Consider the following 23273-nt stretch of genomic DNA (forward strand, 5'->3'; position numbering starts at 1 on the left):
AAATTAGGTAAATCCCACTGCACAGCGCAAACAGTGCCACAAATGCTTAAATCAATCTCATGAACAAGCTAATCTTTTTGGCTACATTCAACCTGGTCATAAACTGTATCATTAAATACGTCAATAAAATGTCAAATCCTGTCAAATCAGTGTGACTTTGAAAACAGTACTTGCTTGTTTGCTTTGGAATTGGATGCATTCATTTAATATGTAATACTAAAAGAACAGTTTATTAAAGCAGCATAATTAGAAGTTTTAGGAGCTTTAGTATTTGCAATTGCAAATTAGACTTCAGTTCATTAATCACAAAGCCATGTAAGTTTGGTGAAAGTACCTTTTGTTGAAACATTGGCCCTGCTCCTTAAAGAAAATCCTTTCTTTCTCCACGGGGACTGCTGTGCACCCATGCCCATTCACACCTTTGCATAAAACACATTCCCAAGGGAAATGTCTTAAATTCCAGCTTGCATGTATCTAGTATGTGTGTTCGAGGAGCGATTACTGCATAATAACTGACATAAACCGACATAATGACCCCTGTGTACCTTTCCAGAAAAGAACACAAACCCTCTGTTCCTTCTCGTCCAACAAACTAAAAACAAGGGATATGGTGTAAGTGCCCTCAGTCTTTCTAAAGTGTTTGGCAGTAAACAGTTCCATTTAGGAGGCAGAAGAGCGTTGGCCCTAATATGGAGCTGTTTCACTCAGCGTTGTTCCAGTGAAAAAACGCCGACAAGAAGAGAAAAAGACTATGTTGATAGCGTTGGTACCTTCCTCAGATCAGAAATTAAAGTTTCAAAACTACTTGCTAGTTTTGAAAAGTCTTTTGACAACATTTTCATGTAAAGACTTTTGCAATGAACCAATGCCTAAATATTGTGGGAGGTGAGACTAATCAACAGAGACCCACATAATACATTTTGACCAACATGACATAAGCATTTGATAATGTACGGAAAAGCAGAGAATTGTACATATACAGGAAATATACAAGAAAACATACAGTGAAAAATGTAGCTACATAATAACATATCACACTTCCATATTACAAATTATTAAAACAAAACAAAAAAACTTTATTTTTTAAGAGAAGATCATCAGATATTAAAAGACAAGTTCATAAAATAAAACATTAAAAAGTCACGAAGAGTTTCTGATGATTATGAACTGATTGAGGGGAGGAGAGGACTCACCTTAATTATTTTGTAAATTAAACAGACGTTTGAATATTTGATGTCATTTTCCCAGTTTAACAGACTGTGCTTTTCTAAGATTAATTTTCTTAATTTAGTCATCAATACTTGATGATTTACTGTATCAAAAGCTTTCTTCAAGTCAAGAAACACAGCACCAACCACACCTTCTTTACCCAAAATCTTTCTGATGTTTTTAGTAAAGAAACAGTTAGCAGTTGCTGTGGAATGATTGGTTCTGAAGCCAAATTGCATATGGAGTGAAGAAAATGGAGTATTGTCTAGATGGGAGATTATTTGCTGCGCAATGAGTTTCTCTGTGACTTTGGACACTGTGGGTATAATACTGATAGGCCGATAATTACTAACTGTGTTGAAATCACCATTTTTTTAAACTGGAATGACAACTGCTGACTTCCAAAGATTTGGGTATGCTCCCCGGGAAATGGAAAGATTGATTATTTTTGTTATTGGACTAGTGTGGGACTGAGCTCCTTTAACAGAAAAGATCAGAGAAATGTACCTATCTGGTTGAGGGAAACTGTAGACTCCGGAACTGTCCACCTTCTGTTGTCATCAATACACAACATACGGTGGTGATCTGCCATCATGGAGCAAAAGCAAATGGCGTTCAAAGGATTGACCGATTGTATACTCTCTGCGCAAGTCTAGCAAGACGCCCTCCAAGCTCGTGTTTATTACTCTGTGACCCCTAATGCTATGTGTGTTATGGAGAAAAGCTCTAGTACCTAAGATAGATAGATAGATAGATAGATAGATAGATAGATAGATAGATAGATAGATAGATAGATAGATAGATAGATAGATAGATAGATAGATAGATAGATAGATAGATAGATAGATAGATAGATAGATAGATAGATAGATAGATAGATTGATAGATAGATAGATAGATAGATAGATAGATAGATAGATATCCAAGCCATTTCTGTTTGCAAAATGGCAGGAATACAGACACGTATGTGGGCATGACAGAGTTGGTGAGTGTTTTGCCTTTCATACCACACAGATGCTTCATCTCTGTCAAGCCGTTTAGCAACTGCACGACCAGGAGAAAATCCATTGGTTCCCAAGAGATCAGTCTGGGGGTGCAAGTACCCTCCCACATATGAGTGTAGGAATCTGTTCAAGCATGTGAGGGTCGGTTTAACTCCTCTTTTAGTCTCTTTGTTTCACAACACACTCATAGTGTTATCCCGATAAGAGTGTGTAAAACTGAAAAAGTAAGTAATAGGAGGTACAGGGCCAAAGTCACTCATTCAGCACAGACGGCAGAGGAATACAGACAGAGGGAGGAGGGAGAGCAAAGGAGAAAGAGAGAGAGGGAGGAAGCAGCCATTCGCTCGTCCCTCACTCCAGGCTCTAAGTTTACAGGCAGTCAGACAGATTTTCTTGGCTTGGATGCAGTGCTCATGACAGGATTAGGAGCCCGGGACACGGGACCCACCGGAGATCTGCAGGTCCTTGTAGACGACCCAGTGACAGATTCCCCCACTGCAAAGGTAGGACATGAAACCTTATGTTGGATCAAGATACATCAGACCTATGGGTCTTCTAGAAAGCATTGAAACAATAGAACAGCAGGAGAATACATTCTTCCACAGCTGCTTATCCTTTGTGCAAGGAAAATGACAAACTATGGTGTTTTTGGCACCATCCACAGTCACAGTCTAGTTTATTTGTTCTAAAGGGGTGAGATAAAACAAGACACTTCAATCTTCTCCTTTTTGTAGTGCTTTGTTCTTTGTGTTGTCATAAACAGCAAGGCAATATGTGCCAATGAATTGTCAAAGAACAGATTCTATTAAGTGTTTTTGACCACACAGCTCGTTTTCTGATAAGTTTGGGGATAAACTGCTGTCAAGACGTTAAACTACCATCACAACTTCAGGGTTCAATATGAATCATTCATTCTAGTTGCGAAAAGAGGAAAGTTACATGAAGGGTTGTGGGTCTAAAGGTTGCCTATACCCTTTTAAAGAAGGCTTGCAAAAGACCAATAATAATATAGATTAGTGAATATGATACAGAGTGGCTTTGCAGAATAATTTGTCTTGATTTAATTTCAAAAGGCAGATTCATTCCAGAGCAAGGAAACAATCAGTGGATGTCTTTTGATGCAACTTTCTTGTATTCATGACAAATACACCCAAGCAAGAGATCTGATGAGTTAGCAAGTTCTTTTATCCACTTGGACTGGTTATTGGAGAATTAGGAAGAGAATCCTGTGTGGACACTGCTCAAGATGTGACTCACACTAAATGCAAAACACAGTTATCTTATTATCACAAGTGAGAAAACATGTCATGATCAATCTCCTGTGAGGTTCATGAAGGAATGGTTGTGTAGGATGTTAGGATGTTGTCATGATGTGTGTGTGTGTGTGTGTGTGTGTGTGTGTGTGTGTGTGTGTGTGTGTGTGTGTGTGTGTGTGTGTGTGTGTGTGTGTGTGTGTGTGTGTGTGTGTGTGTGTGTGTGTGTGTGTGTGTTCAGCTGCACGGTGTAACCTGGCCCTGTGTGAATCATGGTAAAATTCCAAACTTGGAGAAGCAGAGTGCCAATTGAACTCTGGAATCCTGCTCCAAAAAAAGGAGGGCTGCATTGGGCATTTAGTGCTTGACTTGCACATTTCCTCTGATTGTAAAGTTTGAGTCCCTTTTATTCTGGGTTTTGCTGTTTCAGTTTACCACTGTTAAATGTAAGCAGTTGCTTGGAGGCGGGAGAGAAAAAAGTGTGTATTTGTGTGTGTGTCTGCTTTACACACCAACAGCAGATGGAAAGGCACGTAACATCATACCATGCTTGCCTGTTGCTCTGTGTGTGAGTCCCTGCACTAAATGCATTGACGTGAATCCTGTTGCACAAATGATGGCATGTATCACTCTTAATCGTTGTATTACTCCGTTAAAGATGTAATACTGTGTTTTCACTGGCGTTTGTGTATTTTGTTTGTCTGATAGCAGGATTTCGTCAAAAGTACTGAACGGTATTCTAACCAAAGATAGAACTTACATCATGGAAGATTCAATTACATTTTGGAGGAGTTCTGGATCAGATTTTGGATCAGTTTAAATTATCTAAAAATCCCTATCTCTCATCATTGACAACATTTCAAAACTTCGTATCTCGGTTTCTTCATTGACTGTTCTTTATGACATTTGACTCAGTTATGTCGGGTTGGTTTCTTAAATACCGTTTTATTCGGATGGACATGAATGACCATGGTACCATGATCAGCGTCATTGTCAATGGACTTAAGGTGGAAGAATTGACCTACGAGAGGAACATGGATTAATAAAGCACAGAAAAATGTTCCAATATTACTCAAAGGTTCAAGAGTAAGTCTTGAGAGTGATTCTATCACAATGGAATTACATTTACCATCCATTCCCCTGTGTGAAACAAAAAACACTTTAACTTAGTTGGGGAGAGGAAACATAGGAACTAAAAAGCAGAATGAAAAAAATTACTCTAAGCTCCAATATGGTTTTAATAAGCTATGGGTTCAAAGATACAGTACATTGGTTTGGGAGCCCTGGATGAACACTGAGGTCATCTTCCAATAGGACAAGCACAGTTGAATGTCTAGCACTTTTCTACTTACCCTTATGCTCGGTTTCTCTTTGGTTATATGACGACTCTATAATGGAAGATGCAGAGAAAGGTTCGACTTTTGCTCACAGAGATAGGCAAGTTAAAGAAAGCATCAGACATCAGTTTCCTCCTCTGCTTCCTCAGTAGAACCCAAGCATCCTTGCTTTCATGGCAAAGTACAGTTCTTTGAAAAAAAAAAAAAACTTAAAAAATTCCCATTTTTTTTATTAATCTGGGGCCTTCAATAGCCAGCAGGTTCTAAACAACTGGGCAGGTTAGCCGATCAGCCCAGACCTTCTCTCCAGAAGGACTAACACCATTGATAGGAATAGCTGGAAACATATTTCTGGCTCATGATTCGATTTTTAGATATTGAGTATCAGCCAATCCTGTTTTTCCCTTCTTGTGTGTAGATATGCAAACTTGTTTTTTTTTTTTTATCTTTCTTTTCTTTATTGCAACTCTATGATTTCAAAAGCTGAAAGATGAATTTACAGAAGCTTTGGAAGCATTAACTAACATGGTTTTGCTGTTAAAATAGAACCAATAATTGATTGCAGAAGAACCAGCAGACCAGACATGACCTTTGATCAGTGCTATAGACTCACATTTGTCTGACAATATGTGTGTCAGTTACTATTAGGGTGATCTATCTAATGTTACAGGTCTATCTCTCTTTATCCCTTCATTCTATTTCTCTCTTGCTCTCTCTTCCTCTTTTTCTTACTCTTGTGTCTAAATTAGACGATTGTGCTCTTTGTGAGCCAGCGGTGTGAGGTGTGTGTGTATTTCTGTGTGTCTCTATGTTTGCCTCGGAGCTGTGTCTGGCATCAATCCACACCAGCCTACAAAGCTGGACAGCGGTGGAACACAGTGAGTGTGTATATTTGTAAGCTTTTGTTAAACATCGTGTGACAGCTTTTAAACTCCCTTATTCTAATGAAATGTTTTGTAGACACAAGGGAGGTTAAAAATAAAACGCGAGCTGGAGGCCATTTCTTTCAAACCTCACTTGGTTTATTTACATTCTTAACTTCGGTTTCTGCTTGCTAATCGGTCACCTGATCAAGTTGAACTTTAATCCATGACTAGTGTGTTTCTTTTCACTTAATTTTAATCACATTCTGTATTTTATTCATGTCTGAGCTACATTTTCAACATTTTGCTGAGGAAAGTCTATCAAGGATTTTCAAACTAGTAAATTAATTATAAATCAATGATTCGTAGACACTTTTTCTGTTTATTAAACTGAAGACAACATAAATTAGTTTTTTGGGGCTACTTCCCGAATGTGGGCGCAACTTCCTGTGAGATCAATAGATAACATTCATTCATTCATTCATTCATTCATTCATTCATTCACTCCTAGCCATTTACAACAAAGTATAGGAAATGAACTTTTAAACATAAGTAGCTTCCGTAAACTCTTACTCTCACAACATTATAAAATAGCTAAAAAATGTGTTTCTTCTTTGAAAGCTAAAATAGCCACATACAAATGCATTCTTATTGCCTAGCTACTTGCTAACTGCTGATTTATCAATCACACATAACGTTACACCCATTATTCTTTCTCTGGCAGGGAATTCATGAATGTGTAAATGTGCAGTGACAATGTTGTTAGTATATTCTCAGGTATTTTTGTGTGAAAAAAGTTTGCATTTATTGTCCTTCTTGGACTATAATCGATCTTCTCTGCAAAGACTAAAAATAGACAATAAAGGATTCACAAGAGCAAAATAGAGAGGCCGAGGTCAGTGGGTGTGGTTTGGGTTTGATTGTAATGTTAAAATTGAAGTGATTCCGTTGAATATTTGGTGTTGGTTTCTGTCTGCTGGGTTGAAGCCAGGTTATAAGTTTATTCTCTCCCTCTGTGTCTGTGTGGGTCATTGTTCTTTCTTGTTTACAACTCCAGCTGTTATGTCAGTGCAGTCTGCAGAGAGATAGTCAACAGTCCTTCTGATTCCACTCGGGTGTGCCTCGTCTTCTAATTGCCTTCTCTCACTACTTAAAGGGCCCATGTTAAGCTAAACCGACTTTTCTATGCTTTAAACATAATAAAAGTCCTATTTGATTTGCTCCTTTCTTACTGCAGGGTGAGCCCAAACACCTCGCTCCAATTTGATGATGCGTTCCCACTTTGATGACAAATTTGCACTCAGCTGGGGAAGCTCTCTGCCGTGATTGACATGTAAACAGACACGCCCACAAAGGTGAGCATTTCAGCGTCCTTCGCGCAGTGCCATGTATGTATTTTCTACAGTCTATGTATGTACCAGTGAACGCCCCGCCTCCACGCTCTGTCTCGTGTTTATAAAGCAGCATGAGCTCAGCTACGGAATGGGTGGGAGGAGGGCGGGCCGTCCTCTGGCCCTACATCACCGTGCGGGGAGGAGGAAGTCAGTGTTCCGTTTATAGACACGCCCACTCATGAATATGCATAAGTAGGCTGCAAATAAGCCTGTTTGTGTAGAGTTGCTCGGAAAGTGACTTTTCAGAGCCAAAAACTCTGGAAAACAGGCGCGTTTGGGGAAATAAACCTCAAATACTATGTTTTTGGGTGAAAAATAGCATGATTTAAGACCTTTAAGGTGTGCTTGAACACTGATTGTTTGCTGGCTCATTGGATTATCTACCCACCTGTTCCTGTCAAATTTGTACTCATTTTTGTGTCCTATTTTTGGTTGGTTTTTGAGTTTCTTTGAGTACTTCAGTGTATTTGTTGCCTTTTTTGTACTTTTTTGGTTTAGGGTTTGCGTTAAATGGATTTTGCTTTGACAACGTTCCCCTGGCCTCCTTCTTGTTTTTTGCTCTTAGTTTCAATCCTTCATATCACCCCTCTCCTTACATTTCAGTGCATTTGTAAGAATATTATTAATACATCCAGGGTAATGGAGCTTAAAAAGTTTGAAAGCTAAACTAAAAAACATTTAATGTGATTTTTCAGTGTTTATCAAAACACCATCATCAGTTTTAATGTTAAAGAAAGGGAAAATAATTGGTCAATAAATACCCACCAGGATGTTATAAGTGACTTTTTCCCATCCATGCATGTGAACCCATGTAGATAAATCTTTTAAAACACAATATAGAGCTGTCATTATAAATTTCACCTTCGTCAGAGTTGTGACACGTGGACAGACGTTTTTACTCCCATCTCACTAAAAATGTCCCCTAAAAGCTGTTTGTTGCAGTTCACAGTCGTTGAAAAACCACACTGTGGGTTTTTGTCTGTAAACTTTGTTCCTATGGCTTTGCCTCTGCAGCAGAATGCACTGTGTCTGTTTTCAATTAGCCTTGCAGGGATGTGTGAGGCTTCTCTCCTGCATACTTATTCAGACACATGTCTGTCTACCACTGATTCATTCTCTGCTTTAAGTTTAACATTTTTTTTTTTTTAAATTTGGACTTTTACCCCCATCCCCCGCGTTGTATTCTTCAAGTTTCGGCTGTTTATTCTTACCCTGATCTCCTCACCGTCTCTTTGTTATAGCCTTAATGGTGTCTGCGTTAAACTGTAACCAGCCACAGACCTCCTGGCACAGAGAGGAAATTTAGCCGAAGTAAAACAAAGTAGGGTCAGCTCTGTGGGAGGTGTAGTGGCGTTTGAAATTAAAAAAAAGAAAAAATACCCACATGTGCTGTGTTCTTCCAAGAATGACCTGCTGGACTGACTGATTTTCTGCTTTTGCGCCCATTCAACATACTTACAACTTACTAAATTTTTCTTTTTCATTTTACATTAGGAGCCAAAAGCAAAACCCGCTGTTGTTTTTAAAAGCCTTTTCCTTCTAGTTCTCACTTCCACACAGCAACAGTGACCCTTGTGTTTCTGAACTACTTCCCTTGGACGTCTGAACTCTTTCCATTCCCAGAGGCCTACCCACTGTAACTAAAGAATGGGGGCTTCTCAGGGGCCAGCTGGTACCACAGATTGTGGAGTCTCAAGGCCATGCTGGTGAGCAACTATAAAAGGGATCAACTCAGAAAACTTTCACATAGCAAACTCAGGCAACTCATCAGACTCCAAGCTGTTTTGACATCCGCTTTCTCCATCTTTGCCTATAGGATTTGCACACATATGTTAGAGTTTGATTACGTAACGTCCCATCTGCGGTGCAGAAATAAACGGAAGGGGTGAACATTTGTGAATGACTTGCATCTCGCCCCTATAATCCTTTTGTCAGACACATTTTGAAGTCTTAGAACTGTAAGAAATGGAAATTAGTGCCAGGTTTTGGATTGTAAAAGTAGTCTGACATTGGCCTGTGGTGCTGATGTCTGTTTCTGCTGCCTGAGAAGTCAGATGTCCTCCTGGATTAAAGGAAGCAAAGCAATATCACATAAAACTTAACACATTTCCCCCTTGCCCTGTATAGCTGACATAATAATCTTCTCAGATGTATGAGGGGACGTCTGCTGTTTCATCATTCAGCCCAGGATATCATTTTAATTATATGTAAGCTATCAGCATCTGTGTTTCTCCAGTTCATAGTCCACGTGTCTCCCCTCCTCTTCCTGATGTATCTGGGAAGCAGTCGTGCTGGATGCCAGCGCCTCTGGCATTCTTTTGGACTGGTGAAGCCAGCTGAGTCTTTGAATCCTCATAGAACGTTGAGAAACCACAGACACAGAGACAATGAAGAAATAGGACCCTGTTTGTTTTGAGTACATGTAAGAAGTCGTATCATTTTGCTATCAAGAAAAAGGAACGGATTCAAACAGAAGACAAAGCACCAACAATCAGTCATCAAGCATGTTTTAAGTGTAGGCATGAAAGGGCCATATAAATCGAGTCCATTTTACCATTTAAGTAGTACAGAAAGACAATCAAGTGATAAGTAACTCCTGAGTGGAGACAAAAGGGAGGAGGACCTAAACCAGACATGGGAAATATCTACAAAACAAGACTGACTGATGACAAGTAAAGCTTCAATTTACAAGAATAAAACTGATTAAAACCACAAGATTAAAGCCACATTGGTATCTTCAGTCCATGTTTAAGTTGTAGTTTATTTCTTCCACTATTTAGTTAGAAATATTCTCACCTATCTCTAGCTACATGCAACATGTAGTTATTGTGTAGTTCACTAGCACTGTTACAGTGACACACACACAGGTCTGGTGTATTACCTGCATTGTTTTGTGGTTTATGTCTCCTTGTACATACAGGATTTTTCAGGTCTATGGGACTGTTCGCTGTTGATATCTATAAAAGAAAACCCAAACACTTCCTAAATCAAATAGGTGATAGTGGAAGCATGATTATACATGATTAGAAATCATATTCAACAAGTAGTGTTTAAAACCCAGAGACTATTAATGACATTTTAATGCCATTTAGATCAAATGTACTCATTTTAATAATTAAAAGTGGACCGTTTGGTGATATTATTGAGATTGTCTTTCAATCAAACTAACAAACTGCATTTCCCAAAGAAAATACATGCATATGCATGAGGATCTCAGGGTCAGTATAACCCCTGATGTTATACATTCTCGCTATTTGACGTATAAATGGGGATTTAGAAAAAAAAATGATTTTGATAAATGCTAAGCTAAAGTGAAGCATGTATTCAAAATCATGCCTAATATCATACCAATATCTAATTTAGAACCACATAGACCTATACTGTTACTAAAATCTCCTTAAGTCTGCATGGTTTTGAAGACCTCCCATTTCCCAGCAACACCTAGAAACTTAACTTCCTTGACTCTTTTTATAATAACTTTATCAACTGTGATTTTCACATTATCAATTTTGCTATGATCACTGAAAATCATGTAGTTTGTTTTATCCCAATTTTAAGATAACTTATTTTTGTTCAACCAATTGCTCACTTTTCACATTTCTTCTTCAATTCTTTCCTGTAGCTCTAACAAATTACTTCCTGATTGAGACACAAATATCATTAGTAAACAAAATAAGAAGCAATGGCCACAACACTGACCCTTGCGGAACTCCACATATGACCTCTCCACATTCAGAATTCAGGTCATTGATATGTTCATACTGCTTACGGTTTATAATATAACTTTGAAGACACTGATGTGTCATACCCCTAATCTCATAATTGAATAATTTTGACAGTAAAAACTCATAATTTGTGGTGTGTAGGTCAATAAACAACTGTGTCCTCTTTTGGTTCATTTTATAAACTGCTTGAGAATAGATTCCCTTTGGGAATATCTAACTTGAACTCTTAAAGCATGTGTTTACAGATGGACCTTTTTAGAAGGCTTTGGATTGGTATCGACGGGCCAATGGGAGCTCGGATGGGAAATGATAAATGACTGAAGAACTATTTTGGGCTGGTATGGGGTGAACCAAAGGAACAGTTTTAGCCTTAGTGTGTCTGCTGTGGTCCCAGTTAAACTTTGTTTTGGATACTGACGGCTGCCATTACTTAGAGGTTTCCAAGAAGGAACAGACTTTTTCAATATATAAAATCTGAGCTGGAACCACAGGAAGTTCAAGTGGGGATGGATTATTTATGAACGTCTACTAATCTAAGTTTAAGATTATTATAATTATTATTAAATTTGACTCATACTAAATTCAAACACGGCTCATTTAAGAATCTACCCAAACAACATTAGAGCAATAGCATAAATACATAGATAAAATACATTGACACGGTCACATCAACAGGAACTATTCATATAGTTATTCATTATAAAAAGCTGAGCAAGAAGGAAAGGGATGTGTTGTCCTCTAGAAGTGAAGAAGAAATCAGGCAGAGAGTTTGGGCAAAGATCACTTTCAGCTATAAATATGAAGTTTTAAATCCTTGATGCCAAAACAATCTTAAATTTTTAACTTCAGAACTAAAAGCTTTTGCACAACATGGAAGAGTTTCAGTCATTTTGTATGTGGGGTGATGCTGTTATTATTATTATTTTTATTATTGCATTTTATTATTCCTCATTTTGCTGCAAATGATAGTAAAATTGATTAAACACCATTTTCCATCTGTAATGATGCAAATCTTGTCATTTATTCTTGTAATTTTGCATTGAATATTCAAAATTACTCTGACAATACTCAAAAATGATTAAAATGTGGCTACTCCATTAACTAATGGTGAGGGCTTCTGCTATCTACGTGGAGCTCAAAGTAGATCGGCTGCTCCTCTACATAGAAGGGAGGAAGTGGAGATGGTATGGTATCATCCATCTATCCATCATACTTGATTCCTCATCTTCCTCTATCTTCCAACAGTCTTTTCAACTTGAAGTACTTCCATCAAAACAGCAACACATGCATCTGTATCAGGGCTCTGTTTTTCTCTGGTTGGCTGATTGGATTTACTAAACCTAAAATGGGATTCCAGGACACTGGAACGGGAATGGGACCTTTTCCAGTAGCTCAACATGGTATTTGTTCTTGCTCTGGTTTTGCTGTATGTTGAAACATGTCTGTTGTTAAACCTCAAAATCAGCAAACACACACGACTAGAGCATGTGTGGTGCAGTTGTTTCCCTCAGAACCCACATACATGCCAAAACACAGCAGTATAAGAGCAGACTTCTGTACAAATAAAGAGAAGACAGAAAGAAAAACTTCTATAAAAGTGAGAAACACCTTACTTGATAAATATAATTGTCTGCGAGGCATCCTGTGACGAAAAGTCCTTTTGTTTTTATGTGATTTATGGTCGGCCAGTTGTAAAACTCTTACTAAACTATAAAATGCATCCCTAGATACATTCACAGCTGTTTCTGTCTGTAGTGAGCTAACATGCCCAGTGTGTTACTCACAATGGAAAGGCACCATCTGCATTGACGGACTTGTTCCACTGTCTGAAAAAAAGGATGGTTTTAAGATCTGTGGTTGGTTGGGTATCGTTGGGCTGAGTCAGCCTAGACATAAAGAACATGTGTGTCGGATCTTAAAGTTTTAACCGTTTTATTTGTCCTTTACAATGCTTATCCTTTGATATGGATGTTAAAAACCATGCAGGAAGCAAAGACTAAAATTCTGAGACCATATTAAACATGAACATATGTCCAATGTGGATAACATTGATAATAATAAACTAAGATAGAACTACAAATTGCTTTAACAGACTAATTATGGGTGAAGTGATGTCACTTTGCTGTTGCTGACAGTTGGGCAGTAGGTCATAAGAAAAGGGATACAAGAAGATAACATTAAGCGAACGCCAGAAAGTATGTAAGATTTTTCATTATTTCTATTTGTTTACACAAAATCAAATTACATTGTGTGACACTATTTAGATGTATCAAAGACGTAGTAGACTCCCGTCTAATTTGTGCAAGATTTATAAGATTAATTAGGGCAGTCTGATTCTTATCAGTTTTAATTACTGAATAGGAAATATTTTATTACTTTTTACAGATTCTCAGGAAAAAAAATCCAGCATCTGAAGTTTTGTTTTCTAATTAATGGCAACAGATACCCCAACTCTTTGTGTTACTTAGCTCCTTCCTAGGGTTGTAGGGTAGAGACCGGTCTAGAGATGGCTTTAGTCTTACTTCGGTCTTGGACTGGCTGAACTTAGGGATTCTCCATCAAGACCGCTTGAGACCAGGACTGATCTGCTATTTTTCCAACTTCATTATGGTGATATTAAGGAGAAGCACTTGGTAAAACAACAAATACCTTCAATTCACGAGTTATCCCTCCTACCGAGATGACTGCAACCTTTTCGGTGTTGTAACTTGAGGGACATACCAGCCTTGGATGGAAGTATTCTCTCACTGAATTTTGTTCAGGCTTGGCATTAGATGTAATTTTAAGTTGAACTTTTCAAACATTTAGCGTTAGCTCACTGATTGTTCTGCTTCCTTGCAAATCTTTTCCACTGCCTTATGTGTCAGACACTTGCAAGAACACGGACATCGGACCTTCTTATTTCTTGACAGAAACACCTCCACACACTTACTTTCGGCCTCTTTCACTTGACAAATAAACATTGTGTTTTACGATATTTAAAATAAATCTTTAAAATAAATACAATGAATATTTTTTTGTTGCAATAATGTAGTTTAACATAATTGTTAAGAGTTGAGATTTTTGCATGTTGAGCTTTGAAAGAGTGAGGATACCTTTTTTTCTTCTGTCAAATGTATTTAAAAGAAAACTTAAAGAGAGAATGCTCTTTAATTAATCAAACATGTCATGGTTTTTAAAATACATTTTTATGATTTTGGTCTTTGTCTTGTCTTGGTTTCGGCTTGTCTAGGTCTTGACTCAGTCTTGACTCCCAAAAATCTTGGTCTATGTGTATTCTGTTCTTGGGCAAGTCCTGGTCTTGGATACTGTGGTCTTGAGCACAACACTAACTCTCGCCCGCCCTCAACATATTGGTTGACTTCACTTTCCAACATGAATCCAGGTGGCAGTAGTTCAGAAGGAAGTGCTTCTGTAAATACATTGGAAGCCATTCCTCTGTCTGAGTGTCTCAGTGCAACCCATTCATCCTACCCACCAGAATGGGCAAGATGACTGACTCCTGGCTTTTACTGTAAAAGTGTGAGTCAGTCAGAATGTGTTTCAGGTTTGCGTTTTATTTCCATTCTAATCTAAAGTCCACTATATTGAAGTAATTATAGATTAAGCTGCAGATCGGGATCTAGGAGGGCAGCTAGCTATACAGTAAACAAGTGTTCATTATTAGGCTCACCTGGAACAAATGTATTTTCCTTACAAACTTCTCTTCCTGTTTTCTTTCTCTCAGTCTTCCTCATTCACTCCAACTTTTCAGTAATTCTTTCAACATGTGCAGCGTTGCTTTTTCAATTGTCAACAGCCCCTTAAAAAGCCAACAGTGCCTATGGTTTGCTATACATTCTACAGTGTGTGTATGCAGCGGGGTTTGTGGTCAGTTACATTTTTCAGTTACAATTACATTTTCAATTACCCATTTTCAAATACAACTCAATTTTGATTACAGTTAACAGAATTTTTTTCCAAATACATTTATTTATTTTTTTATCTTCAGATAGCCAATGATAATTATGTTCTCAGTTACTGAATTTCAATTACAATTAATCACAATTACTGAGTCTGAAATAAATAAGCTAATAAAAGTTAACCTTCCTCTTGTGTTAGCTTTTTGTTAGCATCCCTTATGATAACGGGTCTTAAATCAGCTGTAGAATACACAAAAAAATATTATCCATCATCTAATTTGTTTCTTGACTCTTGGTTACCTTGTTAGGGCTTCCAAATCATTGAAAATATTGGTTTTATTTTTTATTTTTGCTGTGGGCATCTGAGCCTTTTTTCTGTCTGTATACCCCTGGATTAAATTACCTAACTAGTCTTTTACTATGGTCTACTGCCGGTGGTCATTCATATACATTAACATATATACAGTAAGTCCCTTCTCCGTCCTATAGACCCCTATACAAATGGAAACGAGTGTTTTTGAGACTGTCAATCAAAGTGAATGCGTAACTGTGCACGGAAACAAGGCCGTGCATCACAACAACAAACATGTAAATATGATTTTGTCTCTTACCTGACCCATAGATGTATATCAATGCAACCCGATGCGACCCTGTTATGTTCTGCGATGCGCATGCAGAAAAGTAGAGGCGTGGCTTCTGGTAGATTGGGAGAAGCAGTGGGAGGAGGTGAGGCTGTTTAGGGCGGGACATTGAGACGTTTCTCAGAAACTCCAGATATCAGCTTTAACCACATATTTATAGAACTTTATGGTTCCCCAGTTTTGCGTTAAATTATAATTGACCATTTTTATAGAATTTTCATGGCAATTACAATTACAAAGTCAAATATTCTAACTCAATTACAAATGAATAACGATTATGAAAGCAACAGATTTTTTAAATTACAATTATAACTACACCATAATTGAGATTAATTATCAATTATGCAATTACAGTTATAATTGACCCCAACCCTGTTATGCAGGTTAAAGTTCTCTTTAGGTGTGTTTGAAGAAGGTACTCATTTTTGCATGGAAAAGCAGGTGTTCTGAAAATAATCAAAAACTCTTGTTCTCCTCCTTGTAGACGCAGCTGTGACAGACCAACCGCCAAGTCGGTCTTCCAACAACAAAACTCCAAAGCTGACGTGGTTACTAACAGCCTCCCGGTATGCGGCTCTTCGCCACCCTCCTCCTCCTCCTGCTCCTGCGCTCAGCTGAACCTCGCAGGGGCCCTCGGTCTGGGGGCCACGTGCGGGGCCGAGGCCGCGTCGGGGTCACGAGACGTCAAACTCAGGAGTGCAAAGAGTACGTGGAGGCAGGAGAGAAGTACCTGGACTGCCAGGACAGGCAGCTGACCACAGTGATGCAGGAATGGCCCAAAGATATTCAACACCTGCTGTTGGCAAGAAACAAGTTTCAGGTATTTACTGTCAGATTTACACTCATCAGCTGCAGGGGCCACAACAAACCATCAGTGAGATTGTTTTGTTCCGTAAGAAGAATGAGGTAATTATGTCACAGGCACTTAAGCCTTTATATGCTGATTATGAATCCTGCCCTTTGTTGATATCCTCACCATCTGTGCACCATTTATTCGGGAAGCAGATCAAAGGCCGATTTTTTTCCCTCCACTGTGTGTGTCTGTGTGCGAATGCAGGTTTGTGGGAGTTAACAAGATGTGTTCTTCAAAGGTGTTGAAATAATCTAAACCAAAGTATAACAAATGGAAATAAATACATATTTGGCTTATGATCTAAGTCGTAAAGTATCAAAGTAATTGAGTGTAAATCCTTATAATCCTTCTCTGCACAGTGTTTAGTATGTTCTCTGACACAGATCTGCCTTTATTGGACTGACCATGCTCTACTGTGTGATTTTGGTTGATAATCCCGTTAAAGGGAACTTTTACAGACAGCTCAACTGAAAGACTACTACATGCAATACTCCTAGTTTGAATGAGAGGTGATTTAGAAACTGCATATGCAATAAGAATCCCTTTAAACACACATTTGTGGAGGTCTATATTTTTTAGAATCCGTGATAGTGAAAACTTTCTGGTAAGTAGAACATCAAAATCCATCCAAAATTCCTCAACTTTTTTAGGAATAACGTTATGACGTCCAAGAAACTGGATGACACGTAACTAGGTGTTCAAATGTCAGAATGAAAGGCTATTTCACCATAGACTTTCTATGCGAGCGGATATATAGTAGTCAGTAGTCCTGACTTGATGTAAACATGTTAATTGGCTGAAATCTCCAAAATGGCGATGCCCATATATAGAAGGATAATACATGTTTTTGAAGGCTAAAGGCTGACATAAATGAGTCCAAAGACATTTCCTGCATGAATTAGTAACAATGCAAGTTGTAGACCTAATATAAAATGCATTAATGTGAAGGGTTGGTATCGCTTTAAAAAAGAAAAAGGCAAGAAAATGTAATAAAACACAAAAAGCTCTTCACACAGACAGTTCACAGTCGTAAAATAAATCAATAAAATAAATAAGTAAAAGAGCGTGTAATCAAGGACATAGTATAAAGTATAACAAAACACAACGCTAGGTCAGGTAGGACAAGAATGCTTGCCAACAAAAGTATTCCTTATACAAGGACATTTTACATTCCTTTGTACATCACTGTTCAAATCAGTTGCTGTCTGCAACTACACTGGTTCAAGGGCTCGAATGCTCCTAGCAGACACTGTGAGGGACAAATACTCATAAAAGAAAGCATTAATACATTAGCATATGTAATATTGACCTTTAATTAGCTCAAAATCTAAATTTATTTTTTTGTAGCTTTGCCATTGTTTAAAGACTCCTATTACCTGCAATGCAACCAGTCACTCGGTGACAATGGTTCCATTATAGTGAGGTTTTTAACTAACTAAATCCTGTCTGTTAAAACCTGTTTGCATGATTTATTTTGTTATTTTTCTGGTGACGAGTTAAAATTGTTTTGGAATAAACAAAAAACAGAAAAAAAAAGAAAAGTCACTAAAATCTATTGTTTAAATCCAAGAGTCAGTAGCAGTCTTGCTGTAATTTGGGGGTAGTTTCATTTCTGATCAGTGCGATAAAATCTTAATTCAGTCACGACCGCTATAGTCAAATTAAATGTGCATTAGGATTTATATAGCGGCTTTGAGCGCTTTACATGGATATGCATGCAATCATATACAGTTGTGTGCGAAAGTCAGGGCACCCCTTTAAAAACAGCATATTTTATATATTTAAAAAGTTATATTCATATTTACTGTCTCTCTGGTACATGGGGAAAAAAAGACAATATTGTCAAGAAACATTAATGCATAGTTACATTTTATTTTATAAATTGAACAAAATTACAAAAATGAAAAACATAATTTTGGCATGTGCAAAAGTCGGGGCACCCTACAGCATCAGTACCTTCAGTACTTAGTAACACCCCCTCTGGCAGATATCACAGCTTGTAAACGCTTCTTATAGCCAACAACAAGTCTCTGGATTCTATTATTTGGGATTTTTCCCCATTCTTCCTTGCAAAAGGCTTCCAGTTCTGCAATATTCCTAGGACGTCTTGCATGCACAGCTCTTTTAAGATCTACCCACAGATTTTCGATAATGTTTAAGTCGGGAGACTGTGAAGGCCATTCCAAAACCTTCAGCTTGCGTTTCTTGAAGTAGTCCATGGTGGATTTGGAGGTATGTTTAGGATCATTATCCTGTTGTAGAAGCCATCCTCTTTTCAGCTTTAGCTATTTTACAGATGCTGTGATATTTGCCTCCAGAATTTGCTGGTATTTAATTGAATCCATTCTTCCCTCCACCCGAGCAATGTTTCCTGTCCCACTGGCTGCAACACAACCCCAAAGCATGATGGATCCACCCCCATATTTAACAGTTGGCAAGGTGTTCTTTTCATGAAATGCTGCTCCTTTTTTTCTCCAAACATACCTTTGCTTATTGTGGCCAAAGAGTTCTATTTTAACTTCATCAGTCCACAGCACTTGTTTCCAAAAGTCATCAGGCTTCTGTAGATGTTCTGTTGCATATTTTTGACGTTGTATTTTATGATGAGGTCGTAGATAAGGTTTTTTTCTACAGACTCTTCCATGAAGGTCTTGTTTGTGCAAGTATCGGCGCACAGTGGAAGGGTGCACCACCACTCCTGAGTCTGCTAAATCTTCCTGGAGGTCTTTTGAAGTCAAATGTGGGTTTTGGCTTACCTTTCTGACCAGACTACGAGCTGTTCTCTCCGAGAGTTTCCTTGGTCTTCCAGATCTCTTCTTGACCTCCACAGTTCCCCTCACCTGCCATCTCTTAATTATGCCTCGCACTGTGGAAACTGCAAGCTGAAAACGCTTTGCTATCTTCTTGTAGCCCTCCCCGGCATTGTGGGCATCAATTACTTTCATTTTTTCTGTCTTACACAGCTTCTTAGAGGAACCCATGGTTGCTGAGTGTTTGTACAAGGTTTGTGGAGTCGCCGTATTTAAGAAACCCTCAAATTGGCACCAGCTGGCACTCCCTAATGACAATTGTTGACACATGCTTCAGGACCAATGAGCTGGTAGAGGTCTGAGCTTGTAAAAAGAATCTGACACTTTGAAACTCTCAGGGTGCCCCGACTTTTGCACATGCCAAAATTATGTTTTTCATTTTTGTAATTTTGTTCAATTTATAAAATAAAATGTAACTATGCATTAATGTTTCCTGACAATATTGTCTTTTTTTCCCATATACCAGAGAGACAGTAAATATGAATATAACTTTTTAAATATATAAAATATGCTGTTTTTAAAGGGGTGCCCTGACTTTTGCACACAACTGTATTTGGCGGCATGGGTATGTTCTGGGACGTCCTTGCCTTTTCCGCAAGCTTACGTGGAAAGCTGGTGGTAGGGAGAGCACTCCTCCCTGACCTTCCCTGAGCCCTTGCTAAAGGCTAAAGCAAGGAGAGCGGTTAGCAGAAACCTCCTGGAACAGATCAGAGCATGTATTAATGACGAAAAAAGACACCCAGTTAGTTGGATACATACTGACCTGGAGGAGTTGGGGTGGAGGTGAGTTGTGAGATGCTTGCTTAGGAGGTAAAAGGCAAACGTCGTGTTTTAAGTTGTGCTTTCTGTATGCTTTGACCAATAGGGAGCCAATCTTGGCCGTTGGTTGATTGGAGGTGTGGCTGGCTTGATGTCCGCGGCCTGCCTGAACTAACGCTATGCTCAATTAGTTTGTCAGATTTAAAGCTAAATATAATAAACTACACTTGTGTGAATTGTTTTGCAGATCCTCTTGGCAGGCAGACAAACTATAATTGGTTTAATGTTGGTTTACGCAAATGTTCCAATTAACAAAACCAAAACAATTACTACTGGTTTCCCATTTCAGGTCTTGAGGGACAACATGTTCTCCCAGTTCACCCAGTTAAAGAGTTTAGATCTCCAGCACAACGACATCTCCAAGGTGGAGGACGGTGCGTTCAGTGGCCTCTCAAAGCTCACCACTTTGCTCCTCCAGCACAACCAGCTGAGAACAGCCTCTGAAGACATACTGCTCCCTCTGCCCCGCCTTAACTACCTCCGTATCTATGACAACCCCTGGAGCTGCCTTTGTACATTGGACAGCCTGGTCAGGACGCTGCAGGTGCCAAGCAATCGCAACCTGGGAAACTACGCAAAGTGTGAAGAGCCTTTTTCACTGAGGGGTCTGAAACTGAAAAAGATGATGGTGGAGTTGTTGTGTGAAGAAGACAAAAGGCCAGAAGATGGACGAGGAGGACGGCCGATAAAAAAGCCAACAAAAAAGAAACCTGAGGCCACCTCCATGTGCCACACCTCCATGTTTCCAAAACCTTTATTGGACTGCAGCTCCAAAGGTAAGAACATTTTTACAATCCTGCTACTTTCCTCATAATTAACCGCAGGTTAATTTTTCTGTTACAATTACAGCACATTTTTAATTGTGGGCCATCACTCTGGGATCCTGAGCAAGTCCCCTCCACCAAATTGCTTCCAGGACTCTCTTGATTATTTATTTGTTTGGGTGGAAAATGTGAACTGTAATTGTCAAGATGTGATGGTTCCCATGTAATTTAGTTAATTACCTCACTGTAATGAAATCTAATTGGGAAAAAAAATCACCTATGTCTCCTGGTTACTTGTTAAAATTGCAGGTAAAAGGAGTCTTTAAACAATTACAAAGCAATAAAATCATAATTATGGATATAAATCTAATTAAAGGAAAATATATTACATAGAATAATGTATGTAATACTTTATTCTCTGAGTATTTGTCCCTCACAGTGTCTGCTATAGGAAAATTCCAGCCCTTCGACCAGTGTAGTTGCAGACCGAGGGACAGCAGCTAATTTGATGAATGAAAATGATGTATTTTTATTTATTTATTCCAGTGGGAAATGTGAACTGTCATTGCCAAGATGTGATGGTTGCCATGATCATTGCTGGAAACTGTAGGCTGTTCCTGCTTTGGTTGCTTTAACTCTTAAACACATTTGTAGCCCATACAAGAATAATATTATGATGAGTTATTAGGTTTAAACCAAGCAAAGAGAGCACAAAGATCAAACAAGTTACACTGTCTGAATTACAAATATCTTGAATGACGTTGGTATTGAGTAACCTTGCCTTCAAGATGGATTCTCCTGGTGTTCATAAGCACCAGAATCTATCTTGTACTGTTCCCGCCTTTGCCTTTCAAAGCAGAACCAAAAAGGTTTGAACCAATCATGAGGCAGTGTTGTGGTGTAGGGCGGGACATCCGGATGTGACGAAGGCAGAAGCGTTGAAGCAAAACTGGTTGCGGGGAGAGGAACTAGCTGGGCTACTGCTATTAGCATAGCTCTGAATCAAACTAGAAATGTGTGGAAGCTGCTATCAACTCAGTTTTAGAATAATCCAGCATTTTCCTTTTTGAAAGAGCAACAACAAGAGGCGCTTTGTGCATGTTTGGACGGTAAAGACGTATGTGCTTAGACGACATCATCATTTGTTACCGTGTGATTGGCTAAAACAAATCATGGTGGACAGGCGCTTCGCCCAATCAGCTTCAAGCATTCTGTTCATGTCCCTCCCTGGTTCCGAAATGATTCACCAGACACAGACCCAGATCATTGTGGAGAACTCAAGTTAGAGGGAGGGGCTACACATCAATCTGGCTCTTGCCAGGTTTGGTATTCAGGCCTTTAATCTTAATCTTAATCGATACCAGTTTATTTGATTCTTTGATGGTTCTAGTGTGAAGTTGCAAAGCCATGCTATTGCAAGACACTTTGGTATCAGAGAGACAAAGGAAGTATTTGGTCACACTTGTTTTTTCAAATTTTGGACTGGGCCCAATATCCCCAGTGTACCAAGACATTTTGGACAATGCTAGGCTTCCAACTTTGTGGGAACCGGCCTGCAAGCACCTTTATGAAGAACTGGAACAGAGATTGCAAGCCAATTAAGTCTTCTCCTCCAACATCAGTGCCTTACCTTAGAAATGCTCACAAAAACACTCCAACATCTCATAAAACGCCTTCCAAGAAGAATAGAATCTATTATGAGCAAAAGGGGACCAACTCTATAATCATTCGTCCGAATACTTTTGTCCATTTAGTGTACTTTGGGGGTAACCTTGCAGGAGTTAAATCCATACATTTTCAGACCCTCCTGAGATGACTTCTTAATAAAGATAACTATTAGGGGAATATTCCGATGCTATCATTTTCCAAATCCATTTCCCAAACAAAACATTTTCAGTGTTTGCTTTGGGTCATAGTCAAAGAGAAAGCCATTGGAAAGTCCCAATCGAGGCATTTTTGTGAATTATTTTCGATCTTTTCTTGTGTTTTGCTATACTGACAGTATATCCCTGCTGACGCATTCAGTGAATTTATTTTGCCAGGCTGCTTTTCATTGTGTTGCGGTCTCAGCCTTAACAAGTCAGTGTGTGGGAGGGAAGCTGCCTATTAAATTAAAACAGGCAAGTCTAAATGAAAGAAAGCTGCATTCTGAATCACCATTGGATGCATAGATCGCCATTGGTTGCATTATTTATGTGGGATCATCCTTCTAAGCTGCTTTGATTTATTGTTTGATACATGATACCTCCTTGACATCTTTGTTCCAAACACACACATACACACACGTTCCAGGCTTTTCATTGAGCGTGAAGATTTCAATTTGTCCCTATTTGTAACTTGCTAAGAGCGGACAATCCTTAACTGAACACCAACAACCAAAAGACACACAATGTGCCATCTGTGTTGTGGAAATGCCCACGGATTCACATACTTTCCTAATTATCTGATCTTTTCCAACAGTAGGACTGAATCGGGTCTTTATCTGACGCGCTGTGAGGTTTCCCTGTGTCCCACATGGGGGATTATCCCGTCCATATTTTTACAACTCCTCTTCTTTTTATTAAAGCTTGGTAATGACTCGGCAGCCAACTTCAAAAATCAAGCCACATTATAAAGGGTATATGTGATTTCTGAACGGTGTCTAATAGAGCACAGCTGTTGTACATGACATCAGTACAGTGCGTTCATGTTCTTAATTT

At 38.7% G+C, this 23273-nt stretch overlaps 1 protein-coding gene across 2 annotated transcripts in view; it reads left to right on the forward strand.

The window, feature by feature from the left end:
* The first annotated feature begins 2463 nt into the window (after positions 1 to 2463).
* The window catches only part of lrrc17 (leucine rich repeat containing 17), a 36191-nt gene continuing 15381 nt past the window's right edge, over positions 2464 to 23273 (forward strand). Inside the window, exons 1-3 of one of the 2 annotated variants that reach the window (XM_028449431.1) lie at positions 2464 to 2716; positions 15813 to 16148; positions 20100 to 20586. In XM_028449431.1, coding sequence (XP_028305232.1) covers positions 15897 to 16148; positions 20100 to 20586 — 739 coding nt within the window. In that variant the 5' untranslated portion in view covers positions 2464 to 2716; positions 15813 to 15896. Of the gene's footprint in view, positions 2717 to 5649; positions 5682 to 15812; positions 16149 to 20099; positions 20587 to 23273 lie in introns of those variants that run through there. The other variant, XM_028449432.1, reaches the window with a different exon arrangement.

Source organism: Gouania willdenowi, chromosome 6, assembly GCF_900634775.1.
Source record: "Gouania willdenowi chromosome 6, fGouWil2.1, whole genome shotgun sequence".
NCBI classification, from domain to species: Eukaryota; Metazoa; Chordata; class Actinopteri; order Blenniiformes; family Gobiesocidae; genus Gouania; species Gouania willdenowi.